This window comes from Budorcas taxicolor, chromosome 10 (genome assembly GCF_023091745.1).
Source record: "Budorcas taxicolor isolate Tak-1 chromosome 10, Takin1.1, whole genome shotgun sequence".
In the NCBI taxonomy this organism is placed as follows: domain Eukaryota; kingdom Metazoa; phylum Chordata; class Mammalia; order Artiodactyla; family Bovidae; genus Budorcas; species Budorcas taxicolor.
Genome location: NC_068919.1, coordinates 19,437,576 through 19,458,123, shown reverse-complemented (window position 1 = coordinate 19,458,123; position 20,548 = coordinate 19,437,576). Strand labels below are relative to the sequence as shown.

General features: G+C 35.4%; 1 protein-coding gene across 1 annotated transcript in view; it reads right to left on the bottom strand.

The window, feature by feature from the left end:
- Window positions 1-20,548, bottom strand: part of ARIH1 (ariadne RBR E3 ubiquitin protein ligase 1) — a 101,434-nt gene that overhangs the window by 31,482 nt on the left and 49,404 nt on the right. The window contains exon 3 of the mRNA XM_052646199.1: window positions 6,621-6,765. Within this exon, the coding sequence (XP_052502159.1) occupies window positions 6,621-6,765 (145 nt within the window). The remainder of the gene's footprint in view (window positions 1-6,620; window positions 6,766-20,548) is intronic.

Here is a 20,548-nt window from a genome sequence, read left to right as displayed (position 1 = left end):
ATGCTTAAGACCATTTTAAATAAGTTGTATGGTATGTGAATTACATCTCAATAAAGCTTCTACTTTATTATTATTTCTTGGCCATACTGCTTGCTTGGTTTGCAGGATCTTAGTTCCCCGACCAGGAACTGAACCCAGGCCCATAGCAGTGAAAGCACCAAGTCTTAACCACTGGACTACCAGGGAGCTCCCAATGGTGTTATTTCTAAAATGTCACATGGATACCACACTTCACTGAGCTGCACTGGAATATACCTAACCTAGAAAATAAAACCTTATGGAAACCAAAATACTTCTTCAGAATAGTAGTAATACTTGAATAATAATAATAATATTAACATTTTGGCCTAATGTTATACTACTTATATGATCTGAAATACTTTCAATTGGATGGCTGGTTAAATTAACCTTATTATATTCTATAATAGGATATTAAAAGCAGGTACTTTAATATTGAGTGTAGAGGACTACATTTTCAAAAGACAAACATGGTTATCATATTTTACTTTAAAAATATTTTACTATATTTACTACCTAATTCTTTTTAAATTAATATAATATAGGCTATGCTGCTGCTGCTGCTGCTAAGTCACTTCAGTCGTGTCCGACTCTGTGAGACCCCAGAGATGGCAGCCCACCAGGCTCCCCCATCCCTGGGATTCTCCAGGCAAGAACACTGGAATGGGTTGCCATTTCCTTCTCCAATGCATGCAAGTGAAAAGTGAAAGGGAAGTCGCTCAGTCATATCCGACTCCTAGCGACCCCATGGACTGCAGCCTACACCAGGCTCCTCCGTCCACAGGATTTTCCAGGCAAGAGTACTAGAGTGGGGTGCCACTACCTTCTCTGAATATAGGCCATAGTTAAAGACAATTATTTAACAATATGAGTTTATGTTTAAAAAAAAAAAGTCTCCCTTATCTCCATCTTTCTCTACCTCGTCCTCTACTTCTCTACCCAGAAGTAATCACTATTTCCAATATACGGTAGAAGTATCACAAACTTTCTTCTGTAACTTGGTTTTCTTTATTATCTTTGCGATCAAATGAATGTGTATCAGGAAAAATTTATACAAGTGAAATTCTAACAGTATACATTTCGATTATTACAAAGAGGTTGTTGCAATTTACAGTATTGAAGAAAACCTTCTCACACCCATGCCTAAACACTTAAACTCCTTGATTTTTGCCAGTAACAGGTGAAAATGAACTACCAACAGTTTTGATTTTAATTTCTTCTTTTGAGTGAACCTTAAAAATTTGAAACAAGATTTAAGGCTGTATATTTTTCTGTGTATTTTCTTCACCTATTTTGCCAAATTTTCCTCTGGGCATTTTTTCTAAATGTTTTACTGTTTTGTTTTTACTTATTTAGAAAATTGACTGTTTAGAAGTGTGGAAAATATTTTCTCCCAGTTTCAATACATTTCGCTACTGTGCAGAACCTCTTTATTCATATACAGCAAAATGTATCAGCTTTAGAATTCATGGACTCTAAACTAGTTTCTTCTTAAGTTAAAAAAAGTTGTGACAGACTTATGGACATGAGGGGAGGGGAGGAGAGGAAGAGATGTATGGAAAGAGTAACATGGAAACTTACATTACCATATGTAAAATAGACACCTAACAGGAATCTGCTGTATGGCTCAGGAAACTCAAACAGGGACTCTGTATCAATCTAGAGGGGTGGGATGGGGCAGAAGATGGGCGGGAGATTCAAATGGAAGGGGATATATGTATATCTGTGGCTGATTCATGTTGAAGTTTGACAGAAAACAACAAAATTCTGTAAAGCAATCATCCTTCAATAAAAAAAATAAATTAAAAGACATACAAAGGGAAAACTAGTTAAAAGATTATTTTGTTTCAATATGTGCAAATAAATTTTTAAACCTGGAAAAAAAAATTACAGTTGTGTTTTTTTGGGGGGGGGTACTGCACTGGGTCTTTGTCGCTGAGCACAGGCATCTCTAGCTGCAGCAAGCCAGGGCTACTCTCTAGTTGCAGTGCAAGGACTTTTCAGTGCGGTGGCTTCTCTTGTTGTGGAGCATAGGTTCTAGGGTGCGAGAGCTCCAGTAGTTACAGATCACAGGCTTAGTTGCCCCATGGCATGTGGAATCTTCCCAGACCAGGGATCAAATCCATGTCCCCTAAACTGGCAGGCAGATTCTTAACTTCTGGACCACCAGAATAATTTTGATATAAGGAGTAAGGCAGAAATCTAAGTTTCCAGACGGCTATCGAGTTGTTCCAACACCATTTATTAAATAAATAACCCTTCTTAAAGGAAATGCCGCCTCTGTTGTATATTAAATTCTCCACAAATATACTTGACTCTGGCTTCTCTGGTGGCTCATTGATAAAGAATCCGCCTGCCAATTCAAGAGATCCAAGTCTGATCCCTGGGTCACGAAGATTCCCTGGAGAAGGAAATGGTAACCCACTCCAGTTCTTGCCTGGGAAATCCCATGGACAGAGGAGCCTAGCAGGCTACAGTCCATGGGGTGGCAAAGAGTCGGACACGACTGAGCAACTAAACAGTACTTGACTCTATTCTGCTTAACTGTACTGCTGCCTATTTCTGAATTTGGTAAGACTAGCTTCCTCTCCACCCTCATCAATCTAGTCTTTGCTTTACTTCACTAATATTCTATCTTTCCAAATACCTGTCATTCATTTATCTCCCCTTTCCTTCATATAGGTCTTTCATATTTCTTGCCAAGTTTATTCCTAGCTCTTATTCATTTTGTGGCTCTTATTAAAGTGGCATTTTAAATTCTATAAGATTTTCTAATTAGCTGTTATTTGAAATATGCTTACAAAATTTCTGATGTTGATATGAGATATAAATGCAAATAAGATGCAATATTATAGCATACCAACTATATAAAATATGCTTGGAAAGTAGCTGGGAAAGAAAAAGTTCAGAGTCCTGATACTAGTTTTACAGACCAAATAACATGGAAAATATCAAGGTTAAAATATGTTACTATTCAGAGAGTGACAATGATTCTACCTGAGTCACAAAATAAGTGAAGATAAACATTTGGGAAATCAATACTCTCATCCAAAAACAAATGATCTGAGAAATAAAAAGAATCTATTCTTAATACTACTCACAACAATGAAGGAGATCCGGCACTAACCTATTGTCAGATTACTAAAGGAGAGTATTTGATTTTTGATATTATAATGAGGGTGCATTCTATAAAGAACAAATATAATAAAGTCATTATCAATAATTCTAAAATGTTTTATTCATAACCTAAAAACAAAAACACACCCTCATGTGCTTTCCTCTTTTTTACAAAGACTGACAGATTAAAGGTCACAATGGTTACTCAGTGATCTCTATAGGTAACACCTCTGCTTTGGGGGACTTTTACACCAGGGCACTTTTAAGATAACATAAAAAGACAAAAACAAAGGTTTTTTTCCCCTTTCCAATAACTTTTTAAATTAAACAGATAACAAGACTAAACAACATAAATTAGAAAAATAAATCACACAAACATGTTCAAAGGTAAAGCAAAAAGAGGGTGGCAACTCTCACAATCTTCAATTTTGCTTTTATCTATTTAATATACCTTATTCTTAGAAAGTATAAAATGATTTACTTCATAAAAAAGATATGATAGCTCAAGCTATATTTCCTAGTAGAGCTAAATCTTATGCTTTGATTGAAAATAATATTATTATATAAAGTAACTGTTGCCAAGGCTAAGAAATTCCTGAACTGGACACAACACAAGTGGGTAGGGGGACAGAGGAGGAATCTCTGAACTTAAAAGAGTGTTCCAAAATCTCAGGAAATTGTTTTTAAAGAAGAGACCACCCAAAATAGCTCCAAAGTATCAAGTTTATAAACTAAGCTGTCAGAAGCATTTACTTAAAAACCTGTTTTCATGTGGCACTATATAAAGCAAAGTTGCTTTCTAGAAGGATAAAAGTATTGAAGATAAACAATAATAAAAGGCAAGTTATCAGTGTTTGAAGAATAGTGGAAATTGATACATGGGAGTTAGGTAAATAATGTAAGTAAAGTAACCATTCATCCGATTAATAAAGCCTGAATAAAGAAACTCAGGTGACACTCACTTGCAAAACTGATAAAATTATCCTTTATTAGCCCAAAAACTGAGAAAAGAAGTCCTAGTTTCACCGTGATTACTTTTTCCTAACACCTGGCACAGTTTCCATGACACTTTTAACTTACTTTCCAACCAATGTTGCCGTTTGCTTTCTTGCCCTGTCACTTACATGGCCAAACTTCCTTTGAAAGAGTAATTTATGTTTATTGCCTCTACTTCCTTTCCCACCTTCAAGTCAATGACTCTTTAGCTCATGTAGTTTGGTTTCCCCTCTTACCATAATACTTAAAATTACTTTTCAGGATCATCAGTCAACTTCTTGTTGCTAATTCCAAACTCACCTTTCAAGTACTTTCTCTGAAGCTAGCACTGTTTACCACTCTTGGTATTGCATCTTCTCTGGTTTCTGTATTGCTATACTCCCTGTTGCCCTACCTACCACACCTTCAGAGGTTAATTCAAATGTCAATGTCAGTGGGAAGTCTCCCTGATCCAAAATTGGGTTAGGTGTCTCTCCAATATGTTCCCTCAGTACCATGCCCTACCAAAGCTCTTACCATTTTTTCTATGTCATTTTACTTATTTGCCCAGTTAACCTGTAAATTATGCCTTTATTCTCCATTGTTTCTAACATTTAGAATAGTGCCGAGTCTGCTGAATAAATAAAGAGTGTTTCCTCCACTATCAGTTATAAGTATAGCACAATCCACACTGCAAATATCTACTTATGATTTTCAATTCTAATTTGTTCAGACTGTCAGACAATACCAAGGGCATTGAGAAAGTTATAGCGGTTACTTGTGAGCAGCTAGTTTCAGTACTTACATTTAAGGTTTACACTAAGAGGAGCTGGCTGTAAGAAAGCAGGAAGGGAAATGCCAAGGAATAAGGAAACCTCATATAATCCGGAACAAACTTTTTGAGTCTTAGTATTACCTCAAAGGACCATTTATAAACTACATACACTATACAAATGTCAGCTGGCAAAGAGAATCTGTTAAAGAAAGACAATAAAATGGTCAAAACACAAAACTAATGTATTTTCAATAGTAGTGCTGATTATTCTTTTTAAATACTTAAGTTAGGATTGTGATTTAGGTAGAGGGAAATGAATATAGTTTCAGGCTGACAGAGATCTGAAACAATATTTTATTCAATTTATTTGAAAGGTTAAAAAAAACTGAGACTCAGCCAGATTAAATCATTTATTACCCAAAGCCAAAAAGCTAGTGTTACAGCTATGACTGAGAATATGGGGTACTTCCCCTGGCACTCCAGAGGTTAAAATTCCATGCTTCCACTGTCGCGGACAAGGATTTGATCCCTGGTCAGGAAAATAAGATCCTGCATGCCCCATGGTAAGGCCAAAAACTTTTTTTTTAATCTGAAAATAAATTAAGAATGACTTGAGAATCTGGAAATTCAATTTAGTATTTTAGCTACTGAAATTTTTTGACTGAAAATTTTAAATTTAATCAATCGATTTATTTTTTAGGCCATATCATGTGGCATATGCAAACTCAGTTCCCTGACCAGGGATCAAACCTGTGCCCCCTGCACTGGGAATGAGGAGTCCTGAGCACTGGGCCACCAGGGAAATGCTCCTACTAATTTTAACTCTGATTTTCCACCTCTCTAAGAGCATATAACTAACCTTCTTTTAAAACTCTTCTAAGCGTTTGTGTGTGCGAACAAACTAATTTCCTTCAAATGAGAATGTTTAAAGGTACACATGTCAAATTCTAAGATTGATAACAAAAAACCTTCAATATGTTAAAATATATAATACTGGCAACAAAGATCTGGTATATACTAATTACTAGAAAAAGCTGCCTAACTGTTACAGTAGAGAATATGAACAAGATGGTTATAATTGTTGTAGAATTAAATTAGCCTTAGATATCTTTAAACATCTTTAAGAGGTGAATTCTGAGTAACTAAATACATTTTTTTGGCCACAAATGTAATTTTCTTATGGTTACTAATAAAGTGCTTTCATAGGAAGATTGTGTTTGTTTAAGCATAACACTTATTCACTACATAATTACAGTAAATCCTCTAAATACAATAGGTTTTAGGAGGGATACACGTACTAAAGAATCGCTGTTGGAATGGATCTGTATGTGTGAAAATCTTTTAAGAAGAGTCCTGAAAGCTCTCTAGTTAAATAGCATTAAAGACATTTTATAAGTGTTTTGGATATTCTAAAAACTTAGTTTTAAATCTGTTTTAATTTGGATAAAAATAATTCTATTTGCTGCCTACCTATTACACAATTCTCCCATAGAGGTAAAGTAAAAAGATTTAGGTGTGTAATAACAACTTGGACAAACTGCAGCTTTAAAAAGCAAATGGGGATGGGGAGGGGCTGAGAGACAAGCTCTCACTCTTTATTCTTAATATATGGATAGGTTACTGCTTTGCTACAATCCCAGACTCCCAGAACTGCCTTTGTTGAAATAATGAAAAGTCAATTTATCCTCTAAAGTAGAGAGTCAGCAGTGCTGGCCTTAAACTACCAGATACTCACCGAGTTAGGGTAGTTCAAGTAGCAGATCTGACAAGGCATATCCTGTGCTGATGACCTTGTATTCATCTGGCGTGTTCGAGACTTTTTACTTGGATTAATTACATGACACTCAGCAAAGAGCTTCTCCAGGTTTCCATCAAAGTACCTGCATTATTTAAACAGAAAGGATGAGAGCCCTGCAACAGCACACTGTTAGAGCTCTGAAAAACCTGATTTTCTACAGGGAAAAGCAATGAAGTGAACTAAACCAAGACCATATCCTTTCTTGCTCAGAGAAAATGTGTTGTATGGCTACAAACTGTAGCAAATAGAAGTATATGTATAGGTAAACACATCGAATTTTTGCTATTTTAACATTTTTTACTTTGTTTCTATCCTGAGAAGTTAAGATATTAGTATATTAACAGAACTAAAACTAAAATCTAAGAATAAAATTTGTTTTATCTCTAATGGTACCTTATGAAGAGTGTGTTTTAATATTTAATAGGCTAGGCTATATTTTATACCAATGAATTAATTTTATTAATAATTTTAGTTCTACCAGTTTAAATATATTAGCAAGTAAACTACCTACAAGGCATACTTTATCCCACAACTCATTTAAAAATTAAACTACTACATGTGTCTCTTTCTACAAAAGACTTGCTTTCTAAATATTCTTTGAAAATAATTAATTTATTAGGGTAGGGGAAGAAGGGGGAAACAAAAAAGTTTATCTTTAAAAGTTTTTATATCAAATAATCTATACATTGATTTTTTTCAAATAAAGTATGTATCTATATTTACAGAAGTAGTTCACTAACATATCAACAGCATAGTATTGCAAGTACTAGCTAGAGAGTTTCAACTAAACTGTAAACTTCTTGACAGAAGACAGGGGTAAATACTTAGCACAATGTTTCCCATTAATCCAGTTAGGACATGGTCTTTGCTCTCCTGAAATATCTTAATATTCTAAATGGAAAAGCAACAGATTGAAGAAAAAACTTTCAATTTAATAAGCAAAAATGTTAACATGGAATATGATCAATTTACTTTTTAAGTACAGGCTTAAATAACTTCAATTTTCTTGACTGATAAAAAATTATCAATACTCAAAAGAGTTTCCCAATAGTTTTCATGAAAGTCTTGTTCAGGCATTGTGTCAAAGCATTTACTGCATCCCAGAACATCACTCATGAGAACTACCATCACTCTCTAAAGACAAATAAATACCCTTTTATAAATGCTTTGACTACAATTATGGGCCAATGAAATGGTCATGCTATCAATCAAAATATCAACATATTATTAATATAAAAGGGGAACACATATGAAGTTGTCTCTGATTATTCAGCTAATCAAAATATATAGAGCAGATAAATCAAATGCTTTTCTACGAAAGTTATCTTTGAAAAACACCTAAGATATGTTTTATCTGAAAAGTTGAAACATATGAAGAAAATACTAAATATGAATTAGCATACCAATTAACCCCTTGTTTTTTATTAAAAAAAAAAAAATTTGTGGACACAAGAAACACAAACTCCAGTCATCCAAAACTTGAAAATTAACAACTAATACTTCGATGAACAGTCTAGATAGCATTCTATGCAAATACAAACAGACGTGCACATTTGATATGATCTCATATTCCAGGCTTATTACCTGCTTTCTTCACTAAACCATATGTAACCACACCTCTGTCCATGAGTATGGGGTTACATTATTTTTCACTGTTGCATAATATTTCTCTGTAGGTATATACTGTAATATACTTAACCAACCTTATACTGAAAGATATTTAGAGATGTTCCACATACAGACAATCCTAGATTAAAATCCTGCCCCATCTGATGGGGGGGGGGGATATATCTATACTTGTATTTCTTTATTAGTGAAGCTGAATATATTTTTCTGTGAAGATACTGCTATTAGTTTATGAGTTCAGCGAGTAAATGAAGAGTAATCCTTTGTTTTATGGACTGCTTTCTTCCCAGTTTCTAACTTGCCTCTCAGTATTGTTTAATGGTGTTTAACTGCCAGTTTTAATTTTTCTGTAGGCGAACTTACCATGCAACACTGTTGTGATTTACGGATTTCATAAACTTCTTAAAAATTATCTCTATATGCAAAGACTATAGAAATTCACTCATGATTTAGGCCTTTCCTTTAAACTGTTTCCATTAAAACTGTTGATTTACATGGAAATTATTTTTGTGCGGTAAGAAGAAAGCAGGGGTTCCATTTAACTTTAAGCCAAATGGCTAGCCACTACTGAAGGGTGTTTCAACTACTGAAACACTTCCTTTTACCTATCAATTTAAACCTCATCTCGTTAAATAAACCATCTTTGACAGCTCCTCTTCTTCAAATTAGGTAAGGCTCCCTTGTATTACATCCTCACAGTATTTTGTACTCCTGTGTAACAAATCACATTACTAACCCTGTAATCACTATTTATGTTTTTCCTGCGAAAGATAAAGTGAAAGTAGCTCAGTTGTGTCCAACTCTTTGTGACCCTGTGAGCTATAGCTCACCAGGCTCCTCTGTCCATGGAATTCTCCAGGCAAGAATACTGGAGTGCATTGCCATTCCTGTAATCACTATTTTATGTTTTTCCTACTAGAATGTAAACCCCATGAGGACTATTTTATTACTATAGTAGCCCTAGTATCTATAAGCATTCAATTTCTTTTTAGAGAATAAAAAGATAATAAATCTGAATTTCTTTATTTAGGAATATTTCTTAAAGATAGCAATATATTATAGTTTATAGTTTTCAGTCCATTCTATAAGGCAAATAACTTTCAAATACAGCCCAGGTAAACAGAATGGAGAACTAAAAAAATCAACTCATATTGCTGGTCATAGCAGGCAGGCCAAGAAATTTTCTTCAATTAAGCCCCATTTTACAGAAATGTAACATTTTAAAATTTGTTTTTATTTTTATTCATCACATGCTCTGTCCACCAAAGACTTTGCTATGGTTATTTGGAAAGACACTGAAGTCTAAATATTTTTATAGAGCATACCTTAAAATGGGTATTTAAACCAATTTTGCCAATTGTAAATAATAATTTGATTGTCCTTATATAATATCCTACACTTAACTCTATAGTTTAGGTTGGAACTTCCCGGAACTCTTCCCAGTTGATTACCATTTTACATAATTTTTTCACTAATTACATTGTTTTTACATTACATAGCTTTCCTTTCAAGAACAGTAAAAACTGCTTTCTATTTCCTAAGCCTGACAGCCCTAATTACTTAAACATAATTAAAATGTTGGGTTTTAAAAAATTTATTGGCCTGCCTCAGGCCTTAGTTTTGGCACGTGGATCTCCTGTTGTGTCATGCAGGATCCTTCACCGCGGTGCCAGAGGTCAGTGGTTGCAGCACGAGGGCTTAGCTCTCTGTGGCATGTGACCAGGGATCAAATCCATGTCCCCTGCGTTGCAAGGTGGATTCTTAACCACTGAACCACCAGGGAAGTCCCTAAAATGTTTAACTGTATTCAAATGCTCATTTTAGCAAAAATCCTACCCATGACAACCTCCATTTCTTCTGGTACCTGTTGTTACTGAAGTCTTTAGTAAAAATAAGTCTCATTTTATAATTTAAATCATTTTTCAACTGACATATATTCAAGGTTTCTTCATTCTTGAAGTATAGTTCTATAGGGTTGATCTTAGCATTTAACTCTCTTTCGAAATGCCAATTCAGGTGGTAATTATTTCAAGAGCTTTTAGCTATTAAGACCTGCTGGATTTACACCCAATCTTTGTTCATTTGTCCTCCTTGCCTACCATCTATTAATTCCTTCTTTGTCCTTTTCTTCTCTTACATGTCTTCCTTTTCCATAGTACCTGCTCTATTTCTGGCTATTGCCAACATGCTTTCAATACACTGACCAGGGGATTTTTGCAGAAAACACCTGTGGCCTGCAAGTTGTTATGCAAGTGAATACTTGAAAGGTCTCCCATCAGTAACGTTCAGGTAACAAAAGTCATATTAATGTGTCTCTGGTCAGTAATGAGTTAACTTCTCCAAGATTGCTGCTTGTCCCTTTTTGCCCCCCCTTAGTTCTGTCAGCTTCCTTTTATCTTGTTCTGTTATTTCATCAGTTTATCTTTGATCCCATATCTCAAAGTCTATTGCTTACTTTAATCTTCTTAAAAGAACAAAGAAGCTTTTTTTTCAACCTGCTAATCATGACAGTTTTATAAGGACTACTTGACTCATTGGAAAAGACTCTGATGTTGGGAGGGATTGGGGGCAGGAGGAAAAGGGGACGACAGAGGATGAGATGGCTGGATGGCATCACTGACTCGATGGACCTGAGTCTGAATGAACTCCGGGAGTTGGTGATGGACAGGGAGGCCTGGCGTGCTGCGATTCATGGGGTCACAAAGAGTCGGACACGACTGAGCGACTGAACTGAACTGAACTGAACTGGAGGGTAAAGCATCTGTCTACAATGCAGGAGACCCGGGTTCGATCCCTGGGTCGGGAAGATCCCCTGGAGAAGGAAATGACAACCCACTCCAGTACTCTTGCCTGGAAAATCCCATGGACTGAGAAGCCTGGGAGGCTACAGTCGATGGGGTGGCGAAGAGTTGGACATGACTGAGCAACTTCACTTTCACGCTCAAGAATATACGTGGATTCTTAACTTCTCAGACTTTGTATACCTGGGTCACTACATATTTGAAAGTTCCTTCAGTTTGCTGGTTTTTACATACATCCTTGCTGGTCAAAACAGACCAAGATGAAGAGAGACTAATTCAATGTAAGGCAATTTAGTTCAAGTACCTTGCTTAATGAGTTAACACAATATTTCTCTCTGCTTCACTGACTCCAGTACACAGCTGCAAAGATTATCATAAAACAATACTATCTTCCTTTCCTACAAAATCTATCCTTTTGAGAAAATCATATTGATGAAAAGAAAAACAGAATGGCAGTGTTGCTCTTTTCCTTCAGTCCGGACTTTCTTCAGTGGGGCAAGGGCATGATGATTACAGTATCCCCACTCCATCTCTCACAAGGCCTAGATTTTTCCAGATTAAGACTGTTAGCAGGGCTGGGGATTCCCTGACGGTCTAGGGGTTAGGACTTCATGTTCTCAATGCTGGAGCATCATTAGATCCCTGGTTGGGAAAGTAGGATTCTGCAAGCCGTGCAGTGCAGCAAAATAAGTTAGAAGAGCAATGTGAGAGGGTCTTCAGTAGAGATTATAAACCCTCACCTTATAGTTCTTTCTGTTCATTCAGTATGTGTGTGGTGTGTGGGATCTGAGTTCCCCAACCAGGCATCAAACCTGTGCCCTCATGCACTGGAAGCAGGGATTCTTAGCCACTGGACCACGAGGGAAGTCATTCAGTATGTTTTCAGAAATACAGTTAAGAAACTGGCACTTAATCAGCCAACTCTCCAGAATATTTCTATCTTAATTTTTCATTTTCCTTGAATATGTGAAATATACCAAGTAATATGAATTAAATTTCACGGCAGGAACAATTACCGCTTAAAAACTAAGTCTGGTTATAGAAGGATATATATAGCTGGCTAGTAAGTCTTGAATTCCAAATGACTGGCATCATTGTTTACCATGTCAATAATTTTGTCATCATGAGTTTTTCTTAAAAGCCACTATTACAGTAAATGTGATAAGAATTCAGGGAATAAGGCGATGGAGGAGGGGATCATACAATCCAGGTCAGGAGCTAGTACACTGCTAGTACTTTAGAAACCCTGCCGTCTATGGGGGTCACACAGAGTTGGACACGACTGAAGTGACTTAGCAGTAAACACGTCTTTTTCGGTAACAAGCTCTCCCCACAAGAGATAATCACTACTCCATTTTACCACCTAAATATCCACCCTCAAACAATGTAACTTATTTTTGCCTGTTTTTGAATTTCATATAAACAGAACCATATTGAGGCTAGGTATTCTGTTCAATTTATTTTCCTTTCACTAAATATAATGTTTTTAAGATTCATCTGTGTAGTCGGTTGTTGCGCTATTTTACTTTTCATTCCTGAATTATATAAATATACCAGAGTTACCTATTTATACACGCCTGAGTTGTTTTGTAGCTTGTGGCTCATATGGTAACAATGCTATGAATACACTTATATATAACTTTCAATTTAGACATGCTTATTTTTCCCTGTATACCTGGGAGTGGAATTATTGGGTCAAAGATATGCAATTGTATTGCTGCTAATTGAAAAATAAATTTTTATAATTCTAAAATCATTTAACAACTTATCTGTAGATTCCTTTGGATTTACAATATATACCATTCATATCAATGATTATTACCTGTCTAGTATCTGCCTTACAACCACTATACTTTATTATTATTGGTATACTACTGGCTAGGATCTCCTTCAGTATAATGTTGAATATGAGCAAAGATAACAGACACCCATGTCTTGAACTCCATATAAAAGGGAAATATTTTCAACATTTCATCATGAACTATATCTCCTACAGATGCTTTTATAGATTTTTAGATTAAGAAAGTTTCCTTTTGTGCCTACTTTGCTAATGGTGTTTCTTTTTAAAAATCATGAATAATTGCTCATTTTTAGCATCTGCTCCTCTCCATCTACTGAAATATTATTCTCATTTATTTGTTCAAGTGACTATATTAAACTGTTTCAAGTTAAACCAACCTACCATTTCTGGGATAAATCTTGGCCGTGCCAGATTATTAATTGTTTTTATGTACTGCTGGATTCAATTTGCAAATATTTGGGGGTTTTGTTTCTCTTAGCATCTATGTATATGATAGAAACTGACATGTAATTTTCCTTTGGGCTTTAGTATCAAGGTTGTGATAGCTTCAAGAAGGTGGAGCAAACTCTTTTTCTGTTTTCTAAAAGAATATAAAGTTACATATTATAAGGTTAGAATTTCTGTCTCATTAAATGTTGGTCAAAGTTTCCAGTGTATCCAATCTGGACTTGGACTTTATTGAAAGTTTCACTTCACAATTATAACTCCATAAGGGTTTTCTCTTTCTTATGTAAATTTTTATAAATTGCAAATTCCTAAGAATTTATCCATTTCATGTAAAATTTCAACTTAGTTATTAACAGTATCTTTTTTTAAGTATCTTAGGATTCAAAGGGACATTCATTACGTATATTGGTTATTTGTTCTTTCTTTTCTTGACTAATCTCATCTTTTGTCTTCTTGATCCCTTTTCCTGTATGTTTCTTTTCCATTTCATTAAAGTCTCCCCTGGCATCTCTTCTTGTACATATTCTCTCTGAATTTATTTTGTTCTTCTTTTTCTATTTGACATATCTAGCTCATTAACTTGAGACTTAAGATGAATGCTTAGCTCATTACTATTCTTACACATGCACTTTACATGTATTTATACATGTTTTAGCACAAATTAGGCAGCAGTCTATAATTATTTTCCCTTAACATTCTAATAGTTGCTTAAATAGCACTTATGAATATTTGAAACTTTAATAAACATGGACAGAATTTGAAATGTTGGCTTAAAAAAACACAAATGCTAAGCACAACATAGAGCCACTTTAATATTAATTTTAAAAGATAGCACTGTTTCTGAACACATTTCCATGATTACAGTATTCTAGATTAGCACTTATTTTCTTTCATCTACTGAGGGATCACCCTACCATCAATTCCACTTTTAGTATTGGGAAGTCAGCTATCCTCTGGAAGAATGTAATGTATACTTTCAATTTCTATTTTTCCCTCTACATACATTATATACACACACAGTTTCACTTCTTGTAAGTCATCTTTCTTGTACCTTACTGCTTTTATGATTGTCTGTTTATGTTTATAGGTTTACTATGATGTTTTAAAATGTAGATTTCTTTTTACCATATTTCATAAAATGCTTTGACACCAAAATTAATAATCTTACCAGAAAGTACAATGGGAAATTTTTCACATAAGTCAAATTATCAATCTTGTTGGACTGTAAGGTGCCATCAACTGAAAGATGCATTTAGATTTCAGACAGGTATCTAAGGTGTGAAAAACTACATCTTAGAATCAATAAAACAGCATTTTATTATGCATCAGTCAGTTCAATTCAGTCGCTCATTTGTGTCCAACTCTTTGCAACCCCATGGACTGCAGCACGCCAGGCCTCCCTATCCATCACCAACTCCTGGAGTTTACTCAAACTCGTGTCCATTGAGTCAGTGATGCCATCCAACCATCTCATCCTCTTTTGTCCCCTTCTCCTCCCGCCTTGAACCTTTCCCAGCATCAGGGTCTTTTCCAGTGAATCAGCTCTTCACATCAGGTGGCCAAAGTATTGGAGTTTCAGCTTCAACATCAGTCCTTCCAACGAATATTATTTTGCATGGCAACAGTTAAAATTTCTTACCAATCCAGAAAAATCAATCATTAAACCTTCAAATATCACCTCTGCCCTATTTTCTCTTCTTTTTCTAAATTCAATGGAGATCTTCTTGTTGTATCTTTTATGTTTCTTCTCTTGCGTATTTTCCATCAGTCAGTATGTGTGCATAATTCTGAATAGTGTTTTGATTTCCTATTAAATCAAAAATAGGTTGGTGCAAAAGTAATTGCATTCTGCACAGCTGAAATTTGCAATTTGATATTGGAATACATTCTTAAATAAATGTGTTTATGGTTTTTTTTTATGTTATACATCATTTTAACGCACAGTTCTTCCTTTATGTTTTTTGTTAATGACTTATTGCTTGCTACTTATTTTATATGTATTTTACATTGCAGAAATGATGTTAGACAAAAAGAAAATTCGAGTGATTTTATTGAAGTTCAAACTTACAACTCACAATATCAACAATGCATCTGGCCCAGGAACTGCTAAGGAACGTACAGTGCTGTGGTGGTTCAAGAAGTTATGCAAAGGAAATGAAAGCCTTGAAGATAAGGAGTACAGTGGCTGGCCATCGGAAGGTGACAATGACCAACTGAGAGCGCCATCATCGACGCTGATCCTCTTAAAACTACGGGATAAGTTGCCAAAGAACTCATCATCAATCATTCTATGGTCAATTGGCATTTGAAGCAAACTGGAAAGGTGAAAAAGTATGCTAAGTGGGTGGCTCATAAGCTGACTATAAATCATCATTTTGCAGTGTCTTCTCTTATTCTACACAACAAACCATTTCTTGATCTGACTGCAAAGTGCGATGAAAAGTGGATTTTATACAACAGGTGACAACCAGACCAGTGGCTGAACAGTGAAGAAGCCGCAAAGCACTTCCCAAAGCCAAACCTGCACCAAAAACAGATCATGGTCACTGCTCCATGGTCTGCTGCCAGTCTGGTCCACCACAGCTTTCTGAATCCCGGTGAAACCATTACATCTGAGATGTATGCTCAGCAAATCAATGAGATGCACCTAAAACTGCAATGCCTGCAGCCAGCACTGGTAAACAGAAGGGGCCCAATTCTTCTCCATGGCAATGCCTGACCACACGCCGTACAACCAAGGCTTCAAAACAGAACGAACTGCATACAGTTTTGCCTCAGCCATATTTACGTGACCTCTTACCAACCAACGGCCACTTCCTCAAGCACCTCAACAAGTTTTTGCAGAGAAAATGTTTCCACAACCACCAGGAAGCAGAAAATGCTTTCCAAGAGTTCATCAACTCATAACACATGGAGTTTTATGCTACCGGAATAGACAAATTTATTTCTCATTGGCAAAAACGTGTTGATTGTAACAGTTCCTATTTTGATTAATAAATACGAACATGTGTTTGAGTCTAGTTACAATGATTTAAAATTCAGGATCCAAAACTTCAATTACTTTTGCACCAATCTAACAGTACACTAAACCTGTTTAGCTGTTAAACTAATTCACTGAATTAATTTTGCTTATTTTAATAAGCTTTTTTTTTTCTTCCAAATCTGTATGATAGCTCATACATTCTAATTCCCTGATGAGAGCATACCTATTTTAGTTTACTAATTTAGTGTGACTAATTCTAATATCTAGAATCTCAAGTTAGTATACTTCAATTATAAAAAATAATTTGAGGAAGTAGTTTGAGGCCTTGCTGCTTTTCCCTAGAAAAAATTTATACTTGGTTCTGTCAGGTGTCTGGGTACATTAACAGTCTGGAACCATCTTAATTCAACTTCAAGGCCTGAGGTTTTTCTGGGCCACTCAGATGACCTGAATACTATCTTCAGTCTTCAGGAGAGCTAGTTTACGTAATCCTCATTCTTGGTGGGATGAGAACTCCAACTTTCCTCCCACTAACCAAAGGCCAACAAAAACCACAGTTCAGTCTCCCGGCTACCTCTTCTGGATCAGCATATGCCTCTAGGGCACAGCAGACCGGGGTGCTTGGCTCATTTGCCTAGATTTCCATGCTCTCTTGGGTTTTAACCCTCTAATTCTTATTTTACTAATTATCAGATATTCTTTGTTATTCTATTTAGTGGATGGAATGATTCCCTGAAGTTTTCCAGTCTCCTTTATTTCCTGTTAAACTTATTCGGATCTCTTCCATCTGCTTTCAATTAACTGTCACCAACCTAAATCAAGCCAACATTTTTCTTTTATCTGTATTATTGAAATAGTCTTCCAATTGGTCTTCCTGCTTTCAATCAGCTCATACTGTTAGTTTTGCTAAGCATTCAAGGTCTTCTAAAATGTACTTTCCACTAAACACATCCAATCATTTCCTCTCTATTCTTCATGTAAATCTCAGTTACCATTCAACATATGTTACACCCCCCATACCAACACTATTTTCTGAACCCGTAATACCCAGGTTCTCACATTCCCCTGACCTTCAAGTCCAATCAAATGCTATCTCATCAATAAATTCTTAACCACAATAGCAATAATAAGACAATACATTTGCTGCTTTCTATACACTGCTCCCCACTAACACCTGAGTTGTTTGAAGAGGAAACTCTGCTATACTGTAGAACAGTGATTAATGCTATCACAAAAGTCTGCCATCTGACAAACCAACTTTACTTTCACATTCTAGCAGTTAACTGTGAAACAATATACTATTATTAATGCGGTTAAGGAAAGCTACATACTATCACAATAAGGTACAAGGGCTAACCCCCATACTTAATTACTAAATGGGTGTTAATGTTTCAGAATGAAAAGTGGAAAGCTATTTGTAACATAGGGTGGAAAAGACTGATATCCATTTTTAAGATTCTTTGATCACACCTGTCCACTAAAAGTAGTCATCAGCCACCCGTACTGCTCCTTCCTTCAGACAGGCCAGTTAACTTATTAACTAACATTCACCTTATATATTACTGACTACAATGAGTTTTAAAATTTAACAAAACATAAGAAAAGAAATCTGAGCTGCAGAAAAGATACCAACTTGTTAACTTGCTAGTAACTGTAAAGGAGCTTAATTTGGCACAGGGTGGTGGTAGTAGGTGGATTTCTCTCAAACTCCTGACAAACTGAAATCTGATTTATATGCAAGTCATACGTTAAATAAAAGTTCTACTGAAGAAAAACAAAAGCTAGAAAGGGCTGAATTTAAAGTATTTACTAAACACTATATATGTTAGGAATTGTGTTAAGTGCTAGGAATAAAAGATTAGTGAGTTATTTTCTACACAAGGAACTCTAGCTTGATCCATGAGTTGGGAAGATCCCCTGAAGTAGGAAATGACAAAACACTCCAGTATCCCATGGACAGAGGAGCCTGGTGGACTGTGGTACATGGGTCGTGAAGAGTTGGACACAAGTGTTCTTCAACAAGAAATTTACTCTATCAGAGGTAAGGAGATACTCAATTTTCAAAGACTGCAATAGCAGAATTACTAGCCATGGTGTCACACGCTCAATATTTGATGCTACAAGCTGTGATGCCTGTGCCAACGGCACCATCAACAGCTCTTCCATTAAAATAGTTTGGCATTTTCCTGAACTCAGCCTTCATGGCTGATTCTCAATATGTAATGTCTTTTCCACTTAACTTCTCAGTTTGCTTGCAACTAAAAACCCTAACTGATATACCAGAAAAGGAGACAGTTCAAGATAACAAATGAAATAATGAAAGCAACATCCCACAAAAATTATGACAGACTCAAAGCCCAGATGGAAAGGTTGGCCTTAAAGAAAGACAGACTTGTTATTGCTGTACTTCTTAGTCTCTGATTTGTTCACCTGGAGGATCATGGGAAGAAGCCTAATGAATAAAGAAAATTCTATCTAATTTGTAAAACAGAAAAGAAATGTGCAGAGTTAAAAAGCAGAATGCTGGGTAAGAAAGAAAATGGCAAAAGTCTGGAAAGCTGCTACAAGACACAAGAGAGACCAGAAAGTTAAAACGGTCCCTTGTCTACCAGCCCCTCCCCACCTTCACCAAAATTTATTTTTCAAAAGAGTAAGTCACTCATGTTTAGGGTCAGGACAGATCTGTTTAAGTTGTGAACTGGAAGTCCAGGAGGTAAGTAAGAAGAATTATTGTTAAGATTCTATTTATACCTATATTGCTGTTGCTGGACTATGGATTCCCTCCTCCAGGACGTGGACTATGGCTCACTAATAAACACAAGGAATATTGATATGCTTAGTGTATAGAAAAGAGAGAGGAAGAAATTTAAAACTTCACAATTTTTACCAAGGTAAGAATCATCTTTAAGTATGTCAAAATGAACAGAAATAATACTTGAATTCACTTTGTGTCACCAACTGGAAAACAAGATCTTTTTCTAATGCTATGTAACAAAATTTACTGCCCATATTATCTATCTTTGCTTGTGATTCCTGGGATCCTAAATATTGTAAGATTATCATACAAGTAACTTTCACTGTTATACTTGAGAACTGGGAGACGCACAGTGTCAGTGAAGCTGAGCCTCCTTATAACTCCGTGTTTCTTTTCATTCTTCAAGGCTATTAATGGGGTGAGAGGAGAGGTAAGAATGGGAAAGGGCCCGGGCACTGGCATTTACAAAGATTCTTAGGTACTTTCTATGTGCTTTAATAGTTTACCTATTGATTGTCTTGAGTCTCCTAGGTAATGATTTTATTGTCTTCACAGAATTTCTCTTGTATGAAATTTCTTTTCTAATTAAAAGAATTATTTTTAATGTTTTATTTTCTTTGGGTCATGCTGTGCAGCACATGTGATCTTAGGTCTTTGACCAGGGATCAAATTCACGCCTCTAGCACTGGAAGCGCAGAGTCTTAACCACTGGACCACCAGAGAAGTCTTTCTTTCTTTCTTACAGAAAAGTGCTTTCATTACAAATAAATGTGTATTTTCTGAATTAAATAATCATTTTGTTATAAAGTTTTTCTGCAATTATTGAGGGAAATTCACAGAATACAAAAAAACAAAGAATTTTTAAAAACCCATAATCCTCACATACCCAGAACAATCTTCATGCCACTTATTTAATTTTCCATGTACTATTTTATGTATTAGAACTCCCAATACATTTAAATGGTGGTGACTGTCAATAACCTTGTTTGATTTTAACTGGCACATTTCTAATATTTCAAAATTAAGTATAGTTTTGCTATAGGTTATTAGTTGATATCCTTTATTAATCTAAGAAATTACCTTCTTAGTTTGCAAAAAAAATTTTCTGACTCAGGGGTAAATACACAATATTATTAATACATTGCTGACATTTATAATTACCTTTTGGCTTCTCTTCATCAACCTGTTAAAAGTAGTAAATGCTACAGACAAGTTTTTTCCTAAAGGTGACCCATTCTCACATTCTTAGGAGAAATCCTACTAGACCATTATTATTTCAATTATTTTTTATTCATGAAATCAAAAGCTATGTTCATAACAAATGTAGTTTTCTTATGCTGTCTTTGTCAAATATCATAACCAGATTTATTCTGATTTGACTAACATGAAATAATGATGCCTTATCTTTTTTAACATTCTAAAATAGTTTTCAGTAGGAACTAGTAGCTCCTT